This window comes from Panulirus ornatus, chromosome 11, assembly GCF_036320965.1.
Source record: "Panulirus ornatus isolate Po-2019 chromosome 11, ASM3632096v1, whole genome shotgun sequence".
NCBI lineage: Eukaryota > Metazoa > Arthropoda > Malacostraca > Decapoda > Palinuridae > Panulirus > Panulirus ornatus.
In genome coordinates, this window is record NC_092234.1 from 3434164 (window position 1) to 3452082 (window position 17919).

Below are 17919 nucleotides of genomic sequence, written 5' to 3' on the forward strand. Positions count from 1 at the left end.
TATGTACGTCATTGTTGTGGGGGGGGGAATTTTTGCAAATGAGAACCTATTATCTTTAGCAATAAAATAGATACATAGAATAATCTTTATTGATTGATACAAAATTATAATGATTTAGAATTATGAATTAATGTAATAATTCAAAGATCTTACAACAGATGAATTATGAAGTAATAAAGTTTACACAGTTAGATTCCCTTTGAAGATGGAAGTTGTTCAACCATTGGCGCGCAAAATCAGCTGTCTGTTGCTAGATGTGGAATGTGAAGTGCTATTGTTTATGTGAGGTAACCTGTGGATGCTGGAAATAGCCAATATGCAGCTGAAAAAGATGAGACCCACGCGGTTTGCTCATTTGGAGGGGCACACTGATATTTGCTACACAAATGATGGCAGGTCGGTACTGTACCATCGGCTAAGGATAAAGGCCGGCTTTTAGGGGAAGGGATGAGGTTATGTGTTAGAATGAATAAGGCCCGATATGCTAGCATTAGTCGTCAGGGTGATCTGTTCTTTATGTTTTTACTTGGACTCCCAGCTTGGGCCTTTCCGTTGAAAAGACAAGCTATTTAACACATGCACCGCATGGTGTATGTTAGATTAGACAGTGGTTATTTCAGCCTTCGTAAATCCCAGTCTGACTTCCAAAAAATGTTATATTCCTTTTAGGCACGCATCTTTTGATGGTTAGATGGAGAAAGAATGGTTGAAATGGCCGGTCTCGGTACAGTTGTGTGAGCTTATGCTATATCTATATGCTGGGCTCATTTTGCCTGCAATCAAAGTTGTTTATCGCCACATCAGAAGTAGGTAGCAGTCCATTTTAGTTTTGAATAGTAAATGATTTTCAGTCTACAGTGCAAAAAGTCCTTGCATTCCACGTTGCACGAATATTTTTGTACATCTTAAAGAATGTTCCTATTTGTATTTAGCTTTTCAGGTACATGATAACATGTGGAGCTGATGGGGAAGTACGTATATTTGAAGGGCTTGATGATGATGATTGTAAAACCCATGTGGTTGCTGATTGTGCATCTGCTGTCGCATATTTGGTGAGTTCCATATGGTGCAGTTTAGCAATTAACATTGATTATTATCTTGAGCAGCATTGAGGGACAGGTTAGTTGGATTGTGTGTTTGGAGAAAACTTGTAGGAAGTGAAGTATCAAGATACCTAGAAGTAGACATGAGAGCAGATGGAACTGTGGAAGTGAAAGCGAGTCATTGGGTATGTATGGGATGAATGGTCTCGGAACACTGAAGAATGTGTTGAAAGAGAAAACGCTATTTGGGAGGGCAAAGATGGGTATGTTTGAAGGTATAGTATTCACAGCAATGTTACATGGATGCAAGGCATGGGCTATAGATAAGGCTGTCAAGGATGATGGATGTTCTGGAAATGAAATGTTGAAGGATACTTGGTGTAAGGTGGTTTGAGTGAGTGATTAATGATAGGGTAAGAGAGAAGTGTGGTAATAAAAAGAGTGTTGTTGAGAGCTGAAAAGGGTATGCTGAAATGGTTTGGGCTTAGGAAGAGAATAGATAAGGAAAGGTTGTCAGGGAAGCTACATAACTCAGGAGTATGACACAAACATAAACAGACTATGGAGAGACTTAAACCAAGAGTATTTAAAAGTTTGCAGTGTTATAAGGTTATGTAAACTTGTAAGATATTATGGAAAGAAAAAAAACTGTGTAACCACTTTTCCTTATTTTTCTCATTTTTGCTATTCGAGAGGCAAAAGGGCCCCCTAACCTCTTTATTTAACCTGCAGAGTTTTCCTCAAACCCTTATTTTGTTTTATTGTTATCCTTTCTATATATTTACATTTTAGGTTTTCTTTTGGCATGATTTCCATTCCAAAACACTCAGTATCTTAATGTAATCTTGATGGTCACCTACCAGGATGGTCGTTTTTTGGTTGGCACTGACAGTAATTGGGTTCAAGCTTATACCATAGATGAAGGTGCCCCAGATGGTATTATCACACGATTTACTGCTCCACCAACGCATATTTCTGTTAGTAAAGATGGCAAGAAAGTGGCTTGTGCTAGCAGGTATGTTTATATTTTATTGTATGAAGGGTTAATGAGACTGCTACAAAACCTTGCTTAACCTTAAATCTTGTCACTTTGTGATTTGAGTACTAGATCACCAGAAAAGGGGGCGAAGGTTCTAGAAGCGATGAAGAATATGTGGAAAGAGAGAACATTATCTTGGAGAGGAAAAATGGGTATGCTTGAAGGAATTGCAGTTCCAACAATATTATATGGTTGCGAGGCTTGGGCTATAGATAGGGTTGTATGGAGGAGGGTGAATGTGTTGGAAATGAAATGTTTGAGAACAAAATATGGTGTGAGGTGGTTTGATCGAGTAAGTAATAGAAAGGGTAAGAGCGATGTGTGATAATAAAAAGAGTGTGGTTGAGAGAGCAGAAGAGGGTGTGTTGAAATGGTTTGGACATATGGAAGGAATGAGTGAGGAAACGTTGATTAAGAGGATATATGTGTCAGAAGTGTAGGCAACAAGAAGAGGGAGACCAATTTGGAGGTGTAAGGGTAGAGTGAAAAATATTTTGAGTGATTGAGGCCTGATTATGCAAGAGGGTGAGAGGCATGCAAGGAATATAGTGAATTAGAACATTGTGGTATACCTGGATCAACATGCTGTCAATGGACAGAACCAGGATGTGAAATGCTTGGGGTAAATCATGGAAAGGTCTGTGGAGCCTAGGTGTGGATAGGGAGCTGCTGTACACTTAATTCTAGTAGTTTATACAAGTTTGGGTATACACACTTCATGTGATAATTCTTCAACATAAGTGCCATATATGGTGGTATGGACACTCCTGTTTTGGAACTAGCATACCTTGATTCATTGATAACTTAAGCAATTGTATTAGAATGAGGGTTATTGCAAGTCTCAGATGCCATCAGTCACCATGATGTGCATCTTACCATTTTACTTAAATGGGATAATTAATTCTCAGATTTATACCAGAGGCTTGGGAAGATGTTTGCTGATGTAAACCATACCCTTACTTTTATTACCACCTGGAGCATCAGGCAGGTGGAAAGTGACATTATTTTCTCTTGTAAGCTATTACTCCACCTTTAGGGACTCTGCTTACAAATCAACTGGTTAACTCTCTTATCTATACTTTTGTGCTCAGCAGGCTATGAGCAACACACACAGAGTAGTTTTGCCTTGCCAAAGCAGCTGGATTGTGTTTTGATCACAATCTTATAGTTTTTAAAAGAGATTGATGAGTTAGACATTGGACAGCTCTTTGAGAGATGCAGGGATAGATCAACCAGAGGACATGATATGAAATTAATTAAGAAACTTGTAAATTAGGACTTAAAGAAATACTTTGAAAGTACGAGGGTGGTGGATGAATGGAACAGATAGACTGAAGACATGGCTAATGCCAACAGCATTAATTTAAGAGGTTGTATTATTATAACAGACTGTTCAAAAGGCCCCATGAGTGTAAAACTGCTTCCCCTCTCAGAAGAGATAGGTAATTACATACTTTTTGGAAGATGTTTGGTTGATGCAGCTGTTTTACTAATATATAGAGCTTTCATGTATGTAATGTAAAAATATTTAACAAAACTTTAAAGTTCATATCACTTATCAATTTCACTTACACAGCATATATACAGCCAGCCTCCATGTACATACTAAGGGATATCTATCTTCCATGACAGTGACATGACCATTCGTGTACACGACCCGTTGGCTTATAAAGATATTGTTTTATCTGGACACCAAGCCCCAGTACTTTCCGTCGCCATAGACCCTAAAGGTATTTGATAAAGAATGCTTTTGTTCTTTGAATAATCTAGGAAATTGACATTTTATTATGTAAATTTATAGGTGTTATCATGTCCAGACAGTATGTTATCTGGACCCCAAGCTTCAGTGTTTTACATTTCCGTAGACCCAAAATGTATTTAATAAAGAATGCATATTTTCTACTTGCATAATCTAAAATTAATATGAATATAGTATGGAAGGAGAGAATGTTATTTCAGAGAGCAAAAATGGGTATGTTTTAAGTAATAGTAGTTCCAACCATATTATATGGTTAAGAGAGCAGAAAAGGGTGTGTTGAAATGTTTGAGCATATGGAGAGAATGAGTGAGGAAAGATTGATAAAGAGGATATATGTGACAGAGGTGGAGGGAAGAAGGAGAATCGGGAGACCAAATTGGAGGTGGAAGGGTGGAGTGAAAAAGATTTTGAGCAATCGGGGCCTGAACATAAGGAAGGTGAGAGGCATGCATGGAACAGAGTGAATTAGAACAATGTGGTATACTGGGATTGATGTGCTGTCAGTGGACTGAACCAGGGCATGTGAAGCGTTTGGGGTAAACCATGGAAAGGGCTGTGGGGCCTAGATGTGAGTAGGGAGCTGTGGTTTTCAGTGCATTACACATGATAACGAGACTGAGTGTGAACGAATGTAGCCTTTTTGTCTTCCTGGCACTACCTCGCTGAAGGGGGGATGCTATTTCTTGTGTGGTGGGGTAGTGACAGGAATGGATGAAGGCAAGCAAGTATGAATGTACATGTACAAATGCATATGTCTGTGTATGTATATGTACGTGTATAGGCGTGTATGTACATATATGAGTGGGTAGGCCATTCTTCCTGTTTCTTGGCACTACCTTTCTGATGCAGGAAACAGCAATTAAGTATAATGATAATATTCATCTTTTAACATGTAAAACATGAATTGAAAATTTTTTTTATTTGTCAGTCATGCTTAGCTCAGTTGTAGCTAAAATATCTTGAAGATTGATATTGATAGATTGACAGTAACTACTTAAGTGGTTGTGACTTCCTCTGTGATGCTTCCACCTTGAAGAACCTCTTTACTGGATATGAATGAGGTGGTAATGGTGGCATGGAAAAAGGAAAACTTAGAAGGATAGACTGAGATATATTTGTGTGTGTTTATAGCATAGTTACACTATGCTATAAACACACACAAGTATACTTAAATATGCTTTGATCTTTTTGTATAAAAGTTCTCGACAAGGACTTATCTGAAGTCAAGTTGAGGAAAAGACATTTGATATTCTTAGTTAGGCTGACGTTAAATGAAATAATGTTTGTAATGTAACCTTAAAAACTCTATGATTCATTATTTTTTTCATGTAACTTATACTGTTAAATTTGGACTTCTTGGAAATAGAGAAATATAAAGTTACTTTTTTCACCATCATTGTGTTCTAACTTTGTCAGGAAAATATTTGGCATCATCATCATGTGATGGCAGTATCCGTGTGTGGGATCTGATGAATACTTCGGTTGTCACGTCATGGAACCTTTTACCCAAGACTAACAATTTTTCCTCCTCCCACACATTGTGTCGTCTTACATGGACACTCAATGGTCAGTATCTCGTTGTCCCTGTTGAAGGCAAAATTAACTTGTATGACCGAACATCATGGCAAATGGTGCAGCAGCTGAAGGATGAGTCAATCAAGGAGGTAAGCAGGTAGACTTCTTCAATAGTGAAATCATATCTTCATATGAATAATTTATACTTATTGCAAAACATCCATATATGAAATTTTGTTATATTTAATTGACTTTGATTTTCATTTTTTGTTATATTTAATTGACTTTGATTTTCATTTTTTGGAACGGATGAAGTGATCTTTAGGAACCTACGAGAACTGCTTCTGTCAACTCACTCTTCTCGCCTCTTGCCTCACTTTTTTTTGTTTTTGTTTTACTCCTTTAGCATAGTTGTCACAATGAATTCATCAGGTACTGTCTTCATCTGAGTCTGATCTTTTGAGTGTTTACGAAGTCACTCCATTTATGTTTCCTAGTTCTCCAGTTATTGCATTAAGTGAGCATTCCAACTTCTTTGATGAGCATTTTTGTATTATTTGTCTAATACCTTTAAGGTATATATCCAGGAATTACACAAAGTAATGATTCTGTATCCTCCTTGATGAGTTGCTTTTAGGTTTAAAACATTTCTCTATATGCTCACCACTTGTTGCCAGGCATAATTATCGAATATATCTCTGCTTTGAAGAATGTATGTGAGAAATACTTAGAAAAGCAAATGGATTTGTATGTAGCATTTATGGATCTGGAGAAGGCATATGATAGAGTTGATAGAGATGCTCTGTGGAAGGTATTAAGAATATATGGTGTGGGAGGAAAGTTGTTAGAAGCAGTGAAAAGTTTTTATCGAGGATGTAAGGCATGTGTATGTGTAGGAAGAGAGGAAAGTGATTGGTTCTCAGTGAATGTAGGTTTGCGGCAGGGGTGTGTGATGTCTCCATGGTTGTTTAATTTGTTTATGGATGGGGTTGTTAGGGAGGTAAATGCAAGAGTTTTGGAAAGAGGGGCAAGTATGAAGTCTGTTGGGGATGAGAGAGCTTGGGAAGTGAGTCAGTTGTTGTTCGCTGATGATACAGCGCTGGTGGCTGATTCATGTGAGAAACTGCAGAAGCTGGTGACTGAGTTTGGAAAAGTGTGTGGAAGAAGAAAGTTAAGAGTAAATGTGAATAAGAGCAAGGTTATTAGGTACAGTAGGGTTGAGGGTCAAGTCAATTGGGAGGTGAGTTTGAATGGAGAAAAACTGGAGGAAGTGAAGTGTTTTAGATATCTGGGAGTGGATCTGGCAGCGGATGGAACCATGGAAGCGGAAGTGGATCATAGGGTGGGGGAGGGGGCGAAAATCCTGGGGGCCTTGAAGAATGTGTGGAAGTCGAGAACATTATCTCGGAAAGCAAAAATGGGTATGTTTGAAGGAATAGTGGTTCCAACAATGTTGTATGGTTGCGATGCGAGGCGTGGACTATGGATAGAGTTGTGCGCAGGAGGATGGATGTGCTGGAAATGAGATGTTTGAGGACAATGTGTGGTGTGAGGTGGTTTGATCGAGTGAGTAACGTAAGGGTAAGAGAGATGTGTGGAAATAAAAAGAGCGTGGTTGAGAGAGCAGAAGAGGGTGTTTTGAAGTGGTTTGGGCACATGGAGAGGATGAGTGAGGAAAGATTGACCAAGAGGATATATGTGTCGGAGGTGGAGGGAACAAGGAGAAGAGGGAGACCAAATTGGAGGTGGAAAGATGGAGTGAAAAAGATTTTGTGTGATCGGGGCCTGAACATGCAGGAGGGTGAAAGGAGGGCAAGGAATAGAGTGAATTGGAGCGATGTGGTATACCGGGGTTGACGTGCTGTCAGTGGATTGAAGCAGGGCATGTGAAGCGTCTGGGGTAAACCATGGAAAGCTGTGTAGGTATGTATATTTGCGTGTGTGGACTTATGTATATACATGTGTATGGGGGGGGGCCATTTCTTTCGTCTGTTTCCTTGCGCTACCTCGCAAACGCGGGAGACAGCGACAAAGTATAATAAAAAAAAAAATAATCTCTCTTCATATTTCTAGGCTGTGTAGTTCTAGTTCTTTTAATCTTTTGTAGTTCATATGCTCTTGACCACTATTTTACTTGTGAAGGGTTTCTGCCTTCACTTTGTCTTGTGTATTTGTTTGTTTTATTGGTGATCATACAACTCAGTAATCAGTAATAAATTGTTACATCACATTTAACATTTTGTTGATTAATTTTTTGTCTCTTTGCAAATATTCTCAGTGTCATACTCCTCATTATTTGGCTCAAGAACATTATCTTATCAATGTGTTCCTAAAATTCAAGTTTTACATTAACAGTATTCATTCACGTATAAGCCTCCCACAGTTCTAAGCATCAGAGTGATGTTTGGACTTATGCAAAGTGTTGAACATCTGAGCTGCACCTCAAATTTGAGCCCTTACTTTGAAAATAGGTGGAGGAGACCATAGGAGCACTGATGTGTCATGTTGTTTGTTTATATAAAACCTAGGTGTACGGACAGATGAACTCTGTGAGAATGCTACAGCATTTACTCTTGTATATAATTAAGAAATTTTGTTTTGATGTGTTTCTAATTGAAAGTAAAAATTTTTTAATGTCTTTAATTCATGACATATTCTCTCATGTACAATGCAGTATATGTTCTATCTGTTACTTTGATACATTGAAAATATTTATATGGCAAAATGCCTCAGTAGTTTGAACACTCACCTTTATCCCCTTTACCTTTGTATAGTGGAACTATACATGCATTCTGCCAATCCTCAGGCACTTACCATGATCCATACATACATTGAATATCCTTACCAGCCAATCAACAACACATCACCCCTTTCTTGATAAATTCTACTGCAATACCATCCAAATCTGCCACCTTTTCGGATTTCATCTTCCTCAAAGCTTTCACTATCTCTTCTCTGTTAACCAAACCATTCTCCATGACCCTCTCTTCACACACCACCCCGACCAAAACACCCTACATCTGCCACTCTATCATCAAATACATTCAACAAACCTTCAAAGTACTCACTTCATCTCACTTCATCACTACCTGTTATTACTTCCCCCTTTACCCCCTTCACGGATGTTGACATAATTTTTCCATGTCTCTGGCAAAGCTAATTGTTGCTGGATGCTTAAACATTTTTGAAGGGTCATAAACCTGTTTTAAAGATTTCAGTACTTCACGGAAATAGATTATGTGAACATTACAGTGTTTTGAATAGTAGGTAAGTTAAGGACTTGAGTACTTTGATGTATGTTTGCAGTAGACAGTACCTGTTTATTTATCTCAGTATTCCTAGACATGTTTTCTTACAATACATTTTGCTGTTCTGTGTTACTTGAATACACAGGATATGTACCATTGAGGCCATTGTATTTTTCTTTTAGGAGCTATCTCATAAAAGCTGGATGAAAAATGGTAATTAAAGTGCTCTAATAAAAATGTCTTTTCCAGGTAGTATCTGTGACTGCGGTCTCACCCTGTGGTCATTTCATTGCTGGTGCCTGTCGAGATGGTGTCATTGTTGTGTGGAATGCCTCCACTTATCAGACAGTTATGACAGAGAAGCACCCAAAATCCCTAGCAATTTGTGGGTTGGCATGGAATCCAAGTGGGAAAAAGGAGCTGGCTTTTGTTGATATTGACGGACAGTTTGGAACAGTGGAAAATATTATTGATGTTGATTACACCACCAATGTAAGCTCCTATTAATGTTGTATTATTAACATACAGTCTGCAAAACATTGTTCATCCCCATATACTTTTAAAGTGATGCACATCTAATGTATATTATGGATGGATACATATGACACTCTCAGGGTGAAATCATTGTACATCCAGTTGCTGACACTGGTGTTTTTAATGGTTTGAGCTCCAGTAACCCCACTCTCATTGTGTCTCAGGCTATCATTTGGAAAGGATGTTCTTTACTTTTCCTGGCCACCACTTTATTTTGGGAATTTTGCTTTTGGGTGCTGCATTTCTTCCACCTGTGCTTTAAGATTGTTTCTAAGGAGTCTTTTAGTTTTTAAAATAGATTGATGACCTGGACAGTGAACATTTCTTTGTGAGATGTAGGGATAGAACAACCAGAGGACATACCATTAAATTAAGAAAGAAAAATTGAAAAAGAAATGTAATTAAGTGCTATTAAAAGAGTGGTGAATGAATGTAAAAGAATGACTGACAACATGGTTAATGTAGACAACATACATATATTTAAGAAGTGTGTGATGATAGAGAATGTTCAAGACAGTGTAAAATTTCCTCCCCTTGCATTACGAGTAGGTAATTACATACACAGATCAAATAGGTTGGAAATGAAGTCCTTGAGGTTTTAGGAGGTTTGATTAAGAAATGATAGGGTAAAAGAGAATTATAGTAATAAGAAGAATAAGGTCAAGAGAGCTGAAGATGTGTACTGAATTGGTTTGGACATATGGAGAGTTTGTATGAGCAGAGGATGACAAGGAGGATACATGTGTCAGAGGTGGAAGAAACAAGAAGAAACTGAAATGGAGATGAGAGAATTGGGTGGAAAAGGTTTTGAGTTCTAAGGGCTTGGATTTGCAGGAGATTGTAAGGTGTTCAGGGAATAGGGTGAATTAGAGCAATATGGTATATAGGGGGCAACCAACATTGTCTGGACTGAACCAGGGAATATAAAGAGGCTGGGGGAAATCACAGAAAGGTCTGTGGGGCGTGGTTATGGATATGGGGCTGTTGTTTCAGTGCATTGCACAAGAAAGCTAGGAAATGGATGTGAGCAAATGAGGTAGGAAGTAGTTGGTCATGAGTCACCAACCTGGTAGGTATATTACCTTTATAACTACCCATCTAGGTGCACAGTGAGCCAGCACTTCAGCAATTGTCAAGTTACACTCTTATGACCCAAGCAGTTGCCTTTTCTTTCTGCCTCATCCTCATGTGGACTACTGGCATTCTGAACACAAACATTAATCTTTCCTAGTCACACACAACACATGACTACACTTACCTCGCACAACTCATTCTTTTTAATTCTAAATTTTCCTGTGGTGAGTGTTATGCTTAAGCCCAGCATTCTGGCAAAATGGTTGGAGCAGTAGATGGAAGTAGTTGGTAGGAACATCAGACTGGAACATTAGCTAGAAGTAGTAGATAGGAACATTAGATGGGAGCATTAGCTAGAAGTAGTAGGTTGGAACATAAGGCAAGAACATCAAGTAGACACACTACGTTGAAGTAATTGATAGGAACATTAGTTAGTACCTTTGAAGACACTGTTTTAGAATTCTCCTCCCATTGACCTATTAAGGGTGAGGCATTAAAGGCTAAGAAGCAGCACTGGACTTCACCAGTTATGGAGACTTTTTCTGTAGCCACCACCGTGAGGGAATTCCTGAAGGGAGCAGACAAATGAGGTCATTTCTTCGTATGTTCCTGGCGAATACCTTGCTTAAACAGGAATTGGTGAACAAGTATGAAAATAGAAAAATGTACATGTTTATCTGTAGGGCAGAAACGGGTATGTGTAAAGGCATAGTAGTACCATCAAAGTTGTATGGATATGAGGCATGGGTTATAGATGAGCATGTGCAGGATGTAGAATTTGAAGGTGATAAATATTTTTTCTGTTGTCATTTTGTGGCTGCCTTAGACTGACAACCACAATCTGTAAACTGTGAGCTCCAGTAGTTGATGGGGGTGCAGGTTGATTTGCCAAGAGCATTCTTGCTCAATGAACATTTGTTGTGGATATCGGTTATTCTCAGAGGGTGAATAATCGCTCTCATGTTGACAGAACACACTGAAGAGAAGGTTTTTCAGCTTCAAAACCTTCATTTTTTAACAGATTGTAATTTCATTTCCAGAGCACTGGAGGTGAGAAGACGGAAGTACAAAATGAACTGCATAATGGAGATGATTTCCCACCCCTGGATATGGATGGGAATGATAATGAAGATGATATTTCCATTGCCAAGATCAAATCGAAGTTGGGATTTGCTGATGATGAGGAGGGCACTTTTCTTGGCCTTCCAGGAGACAGCACATTCAAGGAAGATGCTAGTAAGTTGATTACTGTTGAAATTGTTAATTAGTGTACCAAATGACTGTAAATCTGATAGTCAAGTAAGGTCATGTAGAATACATGGCAAATGACTTGGTTGTAAGAACTACAGCACAAAGTTACAAATCATGAAGATTAGAGTCCAAAAGATGTGGACAGAAACAGTGAAAGAAGTGATAAGCCGTAGAAATATTTCTGGCAAAGATGCCAAAAATTTATTTAGGATCTGGTGCTTTGTAAGTACTTGTTGTAAAGGTGTGAGACTAGACAGACTGTTTCTCTTGACAAATTATCTCAAGTGTACAGAGTAAAAGATTAGAAGCACTTATATGAGTTTAGCATTTTATTTTTCATTTTAAAACTGGGCATGGGCTGAGAGTATGCATGCTTGAGTGGAAAGGTGACATGTGCCTGACCACAGCATGAATTTGGGAATGGATTGATTGATGGTGGACACTGTAGGTAATTAATGTATGTTGCATCCCAAAAAGCCTTATCAGTATCATTGGAATTTTTTTTCTTATTAGAAAGTCAGACATATATTTTTTGCATGTATTATCATGATTGATGATAACTAGAGCATTATAGCATGTAGGGAGTGATGTTATTTGGCTGAACCAGGACATACACAATCTCTCCTTGTCACATAACACTTGACAACACTTTACTCACAACTCATTTTTCAGAACTAGGTTTTCCTTCCGTGAGTGCTTTGCACTGTTCCTGCCATATGACAAAATTGTTGGAGCAGTAAGTAGTAGGTAGGAACAGGAGACAGGAGAATTAGGTTGAAACATTTGGTGGAAGTCTCCTGCCAATGGCCTGTTTAAAATGGTTGGAGCAGTAAGTAGTTGGTAGGAACAGGAGACAGGAGAATTAGGTTGAAACATTTGGTGGAAGTCTCCTGCCAATGGCCTGTTTAAAATGGTATGGTTGGAGCAGTAAGTAGTAGGTAGGAACAGGAGACAGGAGAATTAGGTTGAAACATTTGGTGGAAGTCTCCTGCCAATGGCCTGTTTAGGGGAGACACAAGTTCAATTATGGAGAGATTTCTGATGTGGCCATGTCAGTGAGGTAGCTTAAGGAAACAGACAGAGAATGTCCCAAGCACCCACATATATATACATAAACGCCCATACACACACTTATACATACACATACATTTCATTGTATACATACATATGCATACACAGACATATACATATATACACATGCACATATTCATACTTGCTGCCTTCATTCATTCCTGTTGCCACCCCGCCACACATGAAAAAGCATCCCCCCACTCTGCTTTCAGTGCATTATACTTGACAGCTAGACAGTGGATTTTAGCAAATGAGGCTGTTCAGTTCTCGACACTACTAATGCAGAAAGTGATGAGCAAGTATGAAAATTTTTTTGAATGACAAAGTATTAATTAATATAACATGTACTTTTGGTAACAATCCTAATTCAAGACCATTTGCATTATCTTTGTAAGATTATATGATTTATTGTACTTCAAACTGCTTCATGCATATACCACAAAGTGAACTAATCATTGTAGGTTCAAAAGTAGTGGATGATGACTCAGCAAGTATTGTCACCTCAAAAAATGAAGTCCCAGCCATGCCTGCCATGAAGCTGCCAGAAATACAGAAACCCTTCCATCCAGGCATGTCTCCAGAACACCTTAATGACAGATATATGGTATGTATCTAAACTAGTAGTTTAATCATGAATGTTGAGAGTGCCTAATATGCACTTGGTTCTTCACTTAGCTTTTCAAGGATTCTCTAACATGTGATATGGTATGACCACTTCTTCCACATATTGGATATTCGTAATCACTTTTTTTCATACTTGTCCCTTGTGTCTGGTAGTAATGACGTAGAGCAAGGAACGATGAAGAAATGGCTGCATCACCCACATCCACTCTCTTGTTTTTATGTATAATGCACCAAATCGAGAGACCCCCTATCCACAACCAAACCCCACATACCTTTCCATGTTTTTCATGACTGCTTCATATGCTTGCTCCAGGCCAGTAACAGTAAGTTACCCCCTGTATAACACACAGCTCCAGTTTGCTTTAACCCTTGCATGCTTTACACCCTTGTTCATGTTCAGGCCCAGAACACTTAAAGTGACTTTTCTTTCATTCTTCCACCTCTTCCCTCTCCATGCTTCCTTCTTAGTCATCCTTCCCATATGTTTGCACCATTTCAGTGCACCCTCTTCAGATTTCTCTTATGTACTCTTACTCCACACCTCTTTGTACACTGTCATTTTTTATTTCATGAACTCTCCTCTTGCCAAATATGTTCTCAAACATTTCATTTCCAACACATTTACCCTCTGCTTCAGCATAACTGTACCATCAAACATTCCCATCTTTGCCCTCATAATTAGCAATGTCTTGCTATACATTTCTCAATGCACTCGGACCACATCCCGTCATCCAATCTTTGGCTCACTTCAGCTCCCGTGGTTCCATTTTCTGCTATGTCCACTCCCAGGTATGTGTAATGCTTCACTTCCTCCAAGTTCTCTCCAGTCAAATTCACTTTCCATGGAACCTGTCTCTTTCCACTGCTAAGCCTAATAACCTTACTTTTGATAACAGTTACTCTAAACTTTATCCTTTTACACACTTTCCCATACTCAGAAATCAGCTAAAGCAGTTTTTCACTCAGATCTGCCACCAGCCCACTGTCATCAGCAAGCAGTTACAGACAAAGAAAGGCCACATTCATTTTCTAGTTATCATGTGTACTGCACTGAAACCACTGAGGTGGAGGGAATGAGGAAAAGTGGGAAACCAAGTTGGAGGTGGAAGGATGGAGTGAAAAAGTTTTTGAGCGATTGGGGCCTGAACTTACAGGAGGGTGAAAGGCATGCAAGGAATAGAGTTAATTGGAACAGTGTGGTATACTGGGGTCGATGTGCTGTCAGTGGATTGAACCAGGGCATGTGAAGCATCTGGGGTAAACCATGGAAAGTTTTGTGGGTCCTGGATGTGAAAAGGGAGCTGTGGTTTCGGTGCATTACACATAACAGCTAGAGACTGAGTGTGAACAAATGTCCTTTGGCATTTCCTAGTGCTACCATGTGTACGCGTGGGGGAAGGGGGTGCCATTTCATGTGTGGCAGGATGGCGACAGGAATGGATGAGGGCATCATGTATGAATATGTACATGTGTATATATGTATATGTATGTATATGTTGAAATGTATGGGTATGTATATGTGCATATGTGGGCCTATATGTATGTGTATGTGGGTGGGTTGTGCCATTCTTTCGTCTGTTTTCTTGCGCTACCTCGCTAATGCGAGAGAGAGCAACAAAGTATAATATAATGATTTAAATATATATGTGTGTGTTTGTGTATGAGTGGATGGGCCGTTCTTCATCTGTTTTCTGGAGCTACCTCACTGACGCGGGAAACATCGATATAGTATGATAAATTTAGATAAATAGATATACATATATGAGTGGATGGGCCATTCTTCATCTGCCTCATGGTGCTGCCTCACTGACACGGGAAACAGCGATTAAGTATAATAAAAAAAGAGAAAGAATATTTATTATCCCTGCGGATAGGGGAGAAAGAATACTTTCCACATATTCCCTGCGTGTCATAAAAGGCAACTAATAGGTAATTTTGCTGTTGTTAATGTTACATTGTTTTTCTTCTGCATGTTAATACTTCCTCATGAATGCTGTAAGATCTCTTAGTAATTGAGATATTGCTGATGAAAAATTTCAAATTGCAGTTAGTGTTGTTCCTTCAGATACTTTCAGATATTCTTTACTGAGGATGCTATAAAGTGAAGTTGTATGAACTTTTTATATACTTGGACACCTTTCTTCAGCTTTGGAACAACGTGGGTATTGTTCGACAATACTCGAGTGAGGACGAGAACAGCATTGATGTTGAGTTCCATGACACTTCAGTGCACCATGCTCTTCACCTGAATAATAGTGTTGGGCACACCATGGCAGCTTTGTCAACCCAAGCACTTGCTCTGGCATGTGAATCACAGGAAGATCAAGCTAGGTGGGTTATTAGACTCAACCTTATATCTATATTTTACTTATTCATAACTTATTGAGGTAGGGTGGACTTTTTATAGGACAAAATTTGAGAAGTGTAAAGGATTTTGGAAATCTGTTTTAATGAAATTGATTGCATCGCATACAAAGCGGGATTAACTTTACCTGCGTATTTTCTTTGTATTTAAATCATCACTTGCAGAACACTTAAACATTTATTCCATGGTAACCGCAAAAAATTTGTCTGCTTCCCCACACACTTTCAAAGATGTCACACTTACATGTTATTACTACTATGTCATCTCTCCTTTGGCCATGATTACCATCTGCAGATGTCTGGGCATGGAATTGGTAAGGCTCCTGGATTATTCTAGGTCCATTTTTTTGTTCCATAGGGTCTTATCTGAATGAAGTGAGGCAGTGATATGGTGTTGGTGGAAGCACTTGGAAATCTCACCTGTGCCTACATTTTCTTTCTTCCAGGTGAGAATTGAGACTTTCTGCACTACAGAAAGGTAAGAGCCAACCATTTTAGAGCACTGATGGAAGAATTCCAGTGCCCAGAAATGAAATTCTTAAAACTAAGTGGGAGTGTGGAAAAAATAAAGAAGAATGTCGTTCCCTCATGATATCTTGAGGCACACTGAGGTGGATTGCTGGTGCTCACATTGTTATAAACACCAGTCTCTGTGACAAGATGTATGATGTTTCATCCTATGAATGTCATAAGCTTCTACCCATAACACCTTAGCCATGTATTGCTTCTGAAAATATATGGAGGCGGATAAAGCTTTTTGCAGACACTATGTGATAGAATTTCTTGTGGATCATGAGCCCTATGTGGCTTTAGCTCTCATAAGTTTGTGCATAGTGTATTTCCATTAATTGCAGTGCCCTTCATTATAACTGTTCCATCTCATTTTATTAAATTTCATGGTACAGTAGAAACTTTTAGTATGAAAATACTCTAAAATTTATATTTAGCTGTAAGCTTTTAACCTTACCATTGCTTTAGATGTACATGCTTCCTTCATCCATTCCCACCGCCACCCCGCCATAAATGAAATGGCACCCCTCCTTCCCCCCCACATGCATGCGAGGTAGCACTAGGAAAAGACAACAAAGGCCACATTCGTTCACACTCAATCTCTAGCTGTTATGTGTAATGCACCAAAACCACAGCTCCCTTTCCACATCCAGGCCCACAAAACTTTTCATGGTTTACCCCGGACACTTCACATGCCCTGGTTCAATCCTTTGACAGCACGTCAACCTCGGCATACTACATCGTTCCAATTCACTCTATTCCTTGCACGCCTCCTGTAAGTTCAGGTCCCAATTGCTCAAAATCTTTTTCACTCCATCCTTCCACCTCCAGTTTGGTCTCCCACTTCTCTTTCCCTCCACCTCTGACATATATATCTTATTTGTCAGTCTCTCCTCACTCATTCCCTCCATGTGACCAAACCATTTCAATGCACCCTCTTCTGCTCTCTCAACCACACTCTATTACCACACATCTCTCTTACCCTTTCATTACTTACTCGATCATACCACCTCATACCACATATTGTCCTCAAACATTTCATTCCCAACACATCATTCCTCCTTCGCACAACCCTATCTCTAGCCCAGCCTCGCAACCATATAACATTGTTGGAGCTACTGTTCCTTCAAACATACCCATTTTTGCTCCGAAATAACATTCTCGCCTTCCACACCTTCTTCAACGCTCCCAGAACATTTGCCCCCCTCCCCCACCCTGTGACTCATTTCTGCTTCCATGGTTCCATCTGCTGCTAAATCCACTTACAGATATCTAAAACACTTCGCCTCCTCCAGTTTTTCTCCATTCAAACTTACCTCCCAGTTGACTTGTCCCTCAACCCTACTGAACCTAATAACCTTGCTTTTATTCACATTTACTCTGAGCTGTGTTCTTTCACACACTTTACCAATCTCAGTCACCAGCTTCTGCAGTTTCTCACCCGAATCAGCCACCAGTGCTGTATCATCAGCGAACAACAGTTGGAACAACAGTTAGAAGCAAAAGTTGGTAAAGATAGTTAAAGGAGCCGTTGACAAAGCAGAATATTACAGATGAGTGCTGAGGTGTCCTAGACTGAGGAAAGTGTGGGTGTTGCAAGAATTACTTGGAGCATCTTCAGTGAAACTTGGTTCGGCAGCAAAGTATAATGAGAGCATTCATCTGAGGATTGCTGGTATGGATAAATGGAAAATAGTATGCAGTGAGTGGCATCTTCAGTTGGCATTCAAGGGCCATCTTGTTTGTATACTAGGAAAAGTGAATTTAACCTTCATTTATTGGCAGAAAGAGGGAGGATTAGCTTTTGGGGGGTGTAAAGGGACTTTTGAAATTAAATTCATAAATCTGTTGGGTTTTACTGGACTCTCTTAGCTTGAGGTTGCACCA

General features: G+C 39.2%; 1 protein-coding gene across 4 annotated transcripts in view; it reads left to right on the plus strand.

The window, feature by feature from the left end:
- Positions 1-196: 196 nt before the first annotated feature.
- Positions 197-17919, plus strand: part of Ctf4 (Chromosome transmission fidelity 4) — a 38724-nt gene continuing 21001 nt past the window's right edge. For 2 of the 4 annotated variants that reach the window (XR_011713305.1, XM_071666391.1), the window contains exons 1-9: positions 197-396; positions 941-1052; positions 1907-2058; positions 3715-3812; positions 5258-5505; positions 8854-9096; positions 11253-11448; positions 12996-13138; positions 15305-15489. Coding sequence is in view for 3 of the 4 variants with exons in the window: in XM_071666391.1 (XP_071522492.1) it covers positions 299-396; positions 941-1052; positions 1907-2058; positions 3715-3812; positions 5258-5505; positions 8854-9096; positions 11253-11448; positions 12996-13138; positions 15305-15489 (1475 nt within the window). In the remaining variant the exon portion in view is untranslated. Of the gene's footprint in view, positions 397-932; positions 1053-1906; positions 2059-3714; positions 3813-5257; positions 5506-8853; positions 9097-11252; positions 11449-12995; positions 13139-15304; positions 15490-17919 lie in introns of all 4 variants that reach the window. The other 2 variants (XM_071666392.1, XM_071666393.1) reach the window with 2 other exon arrangements.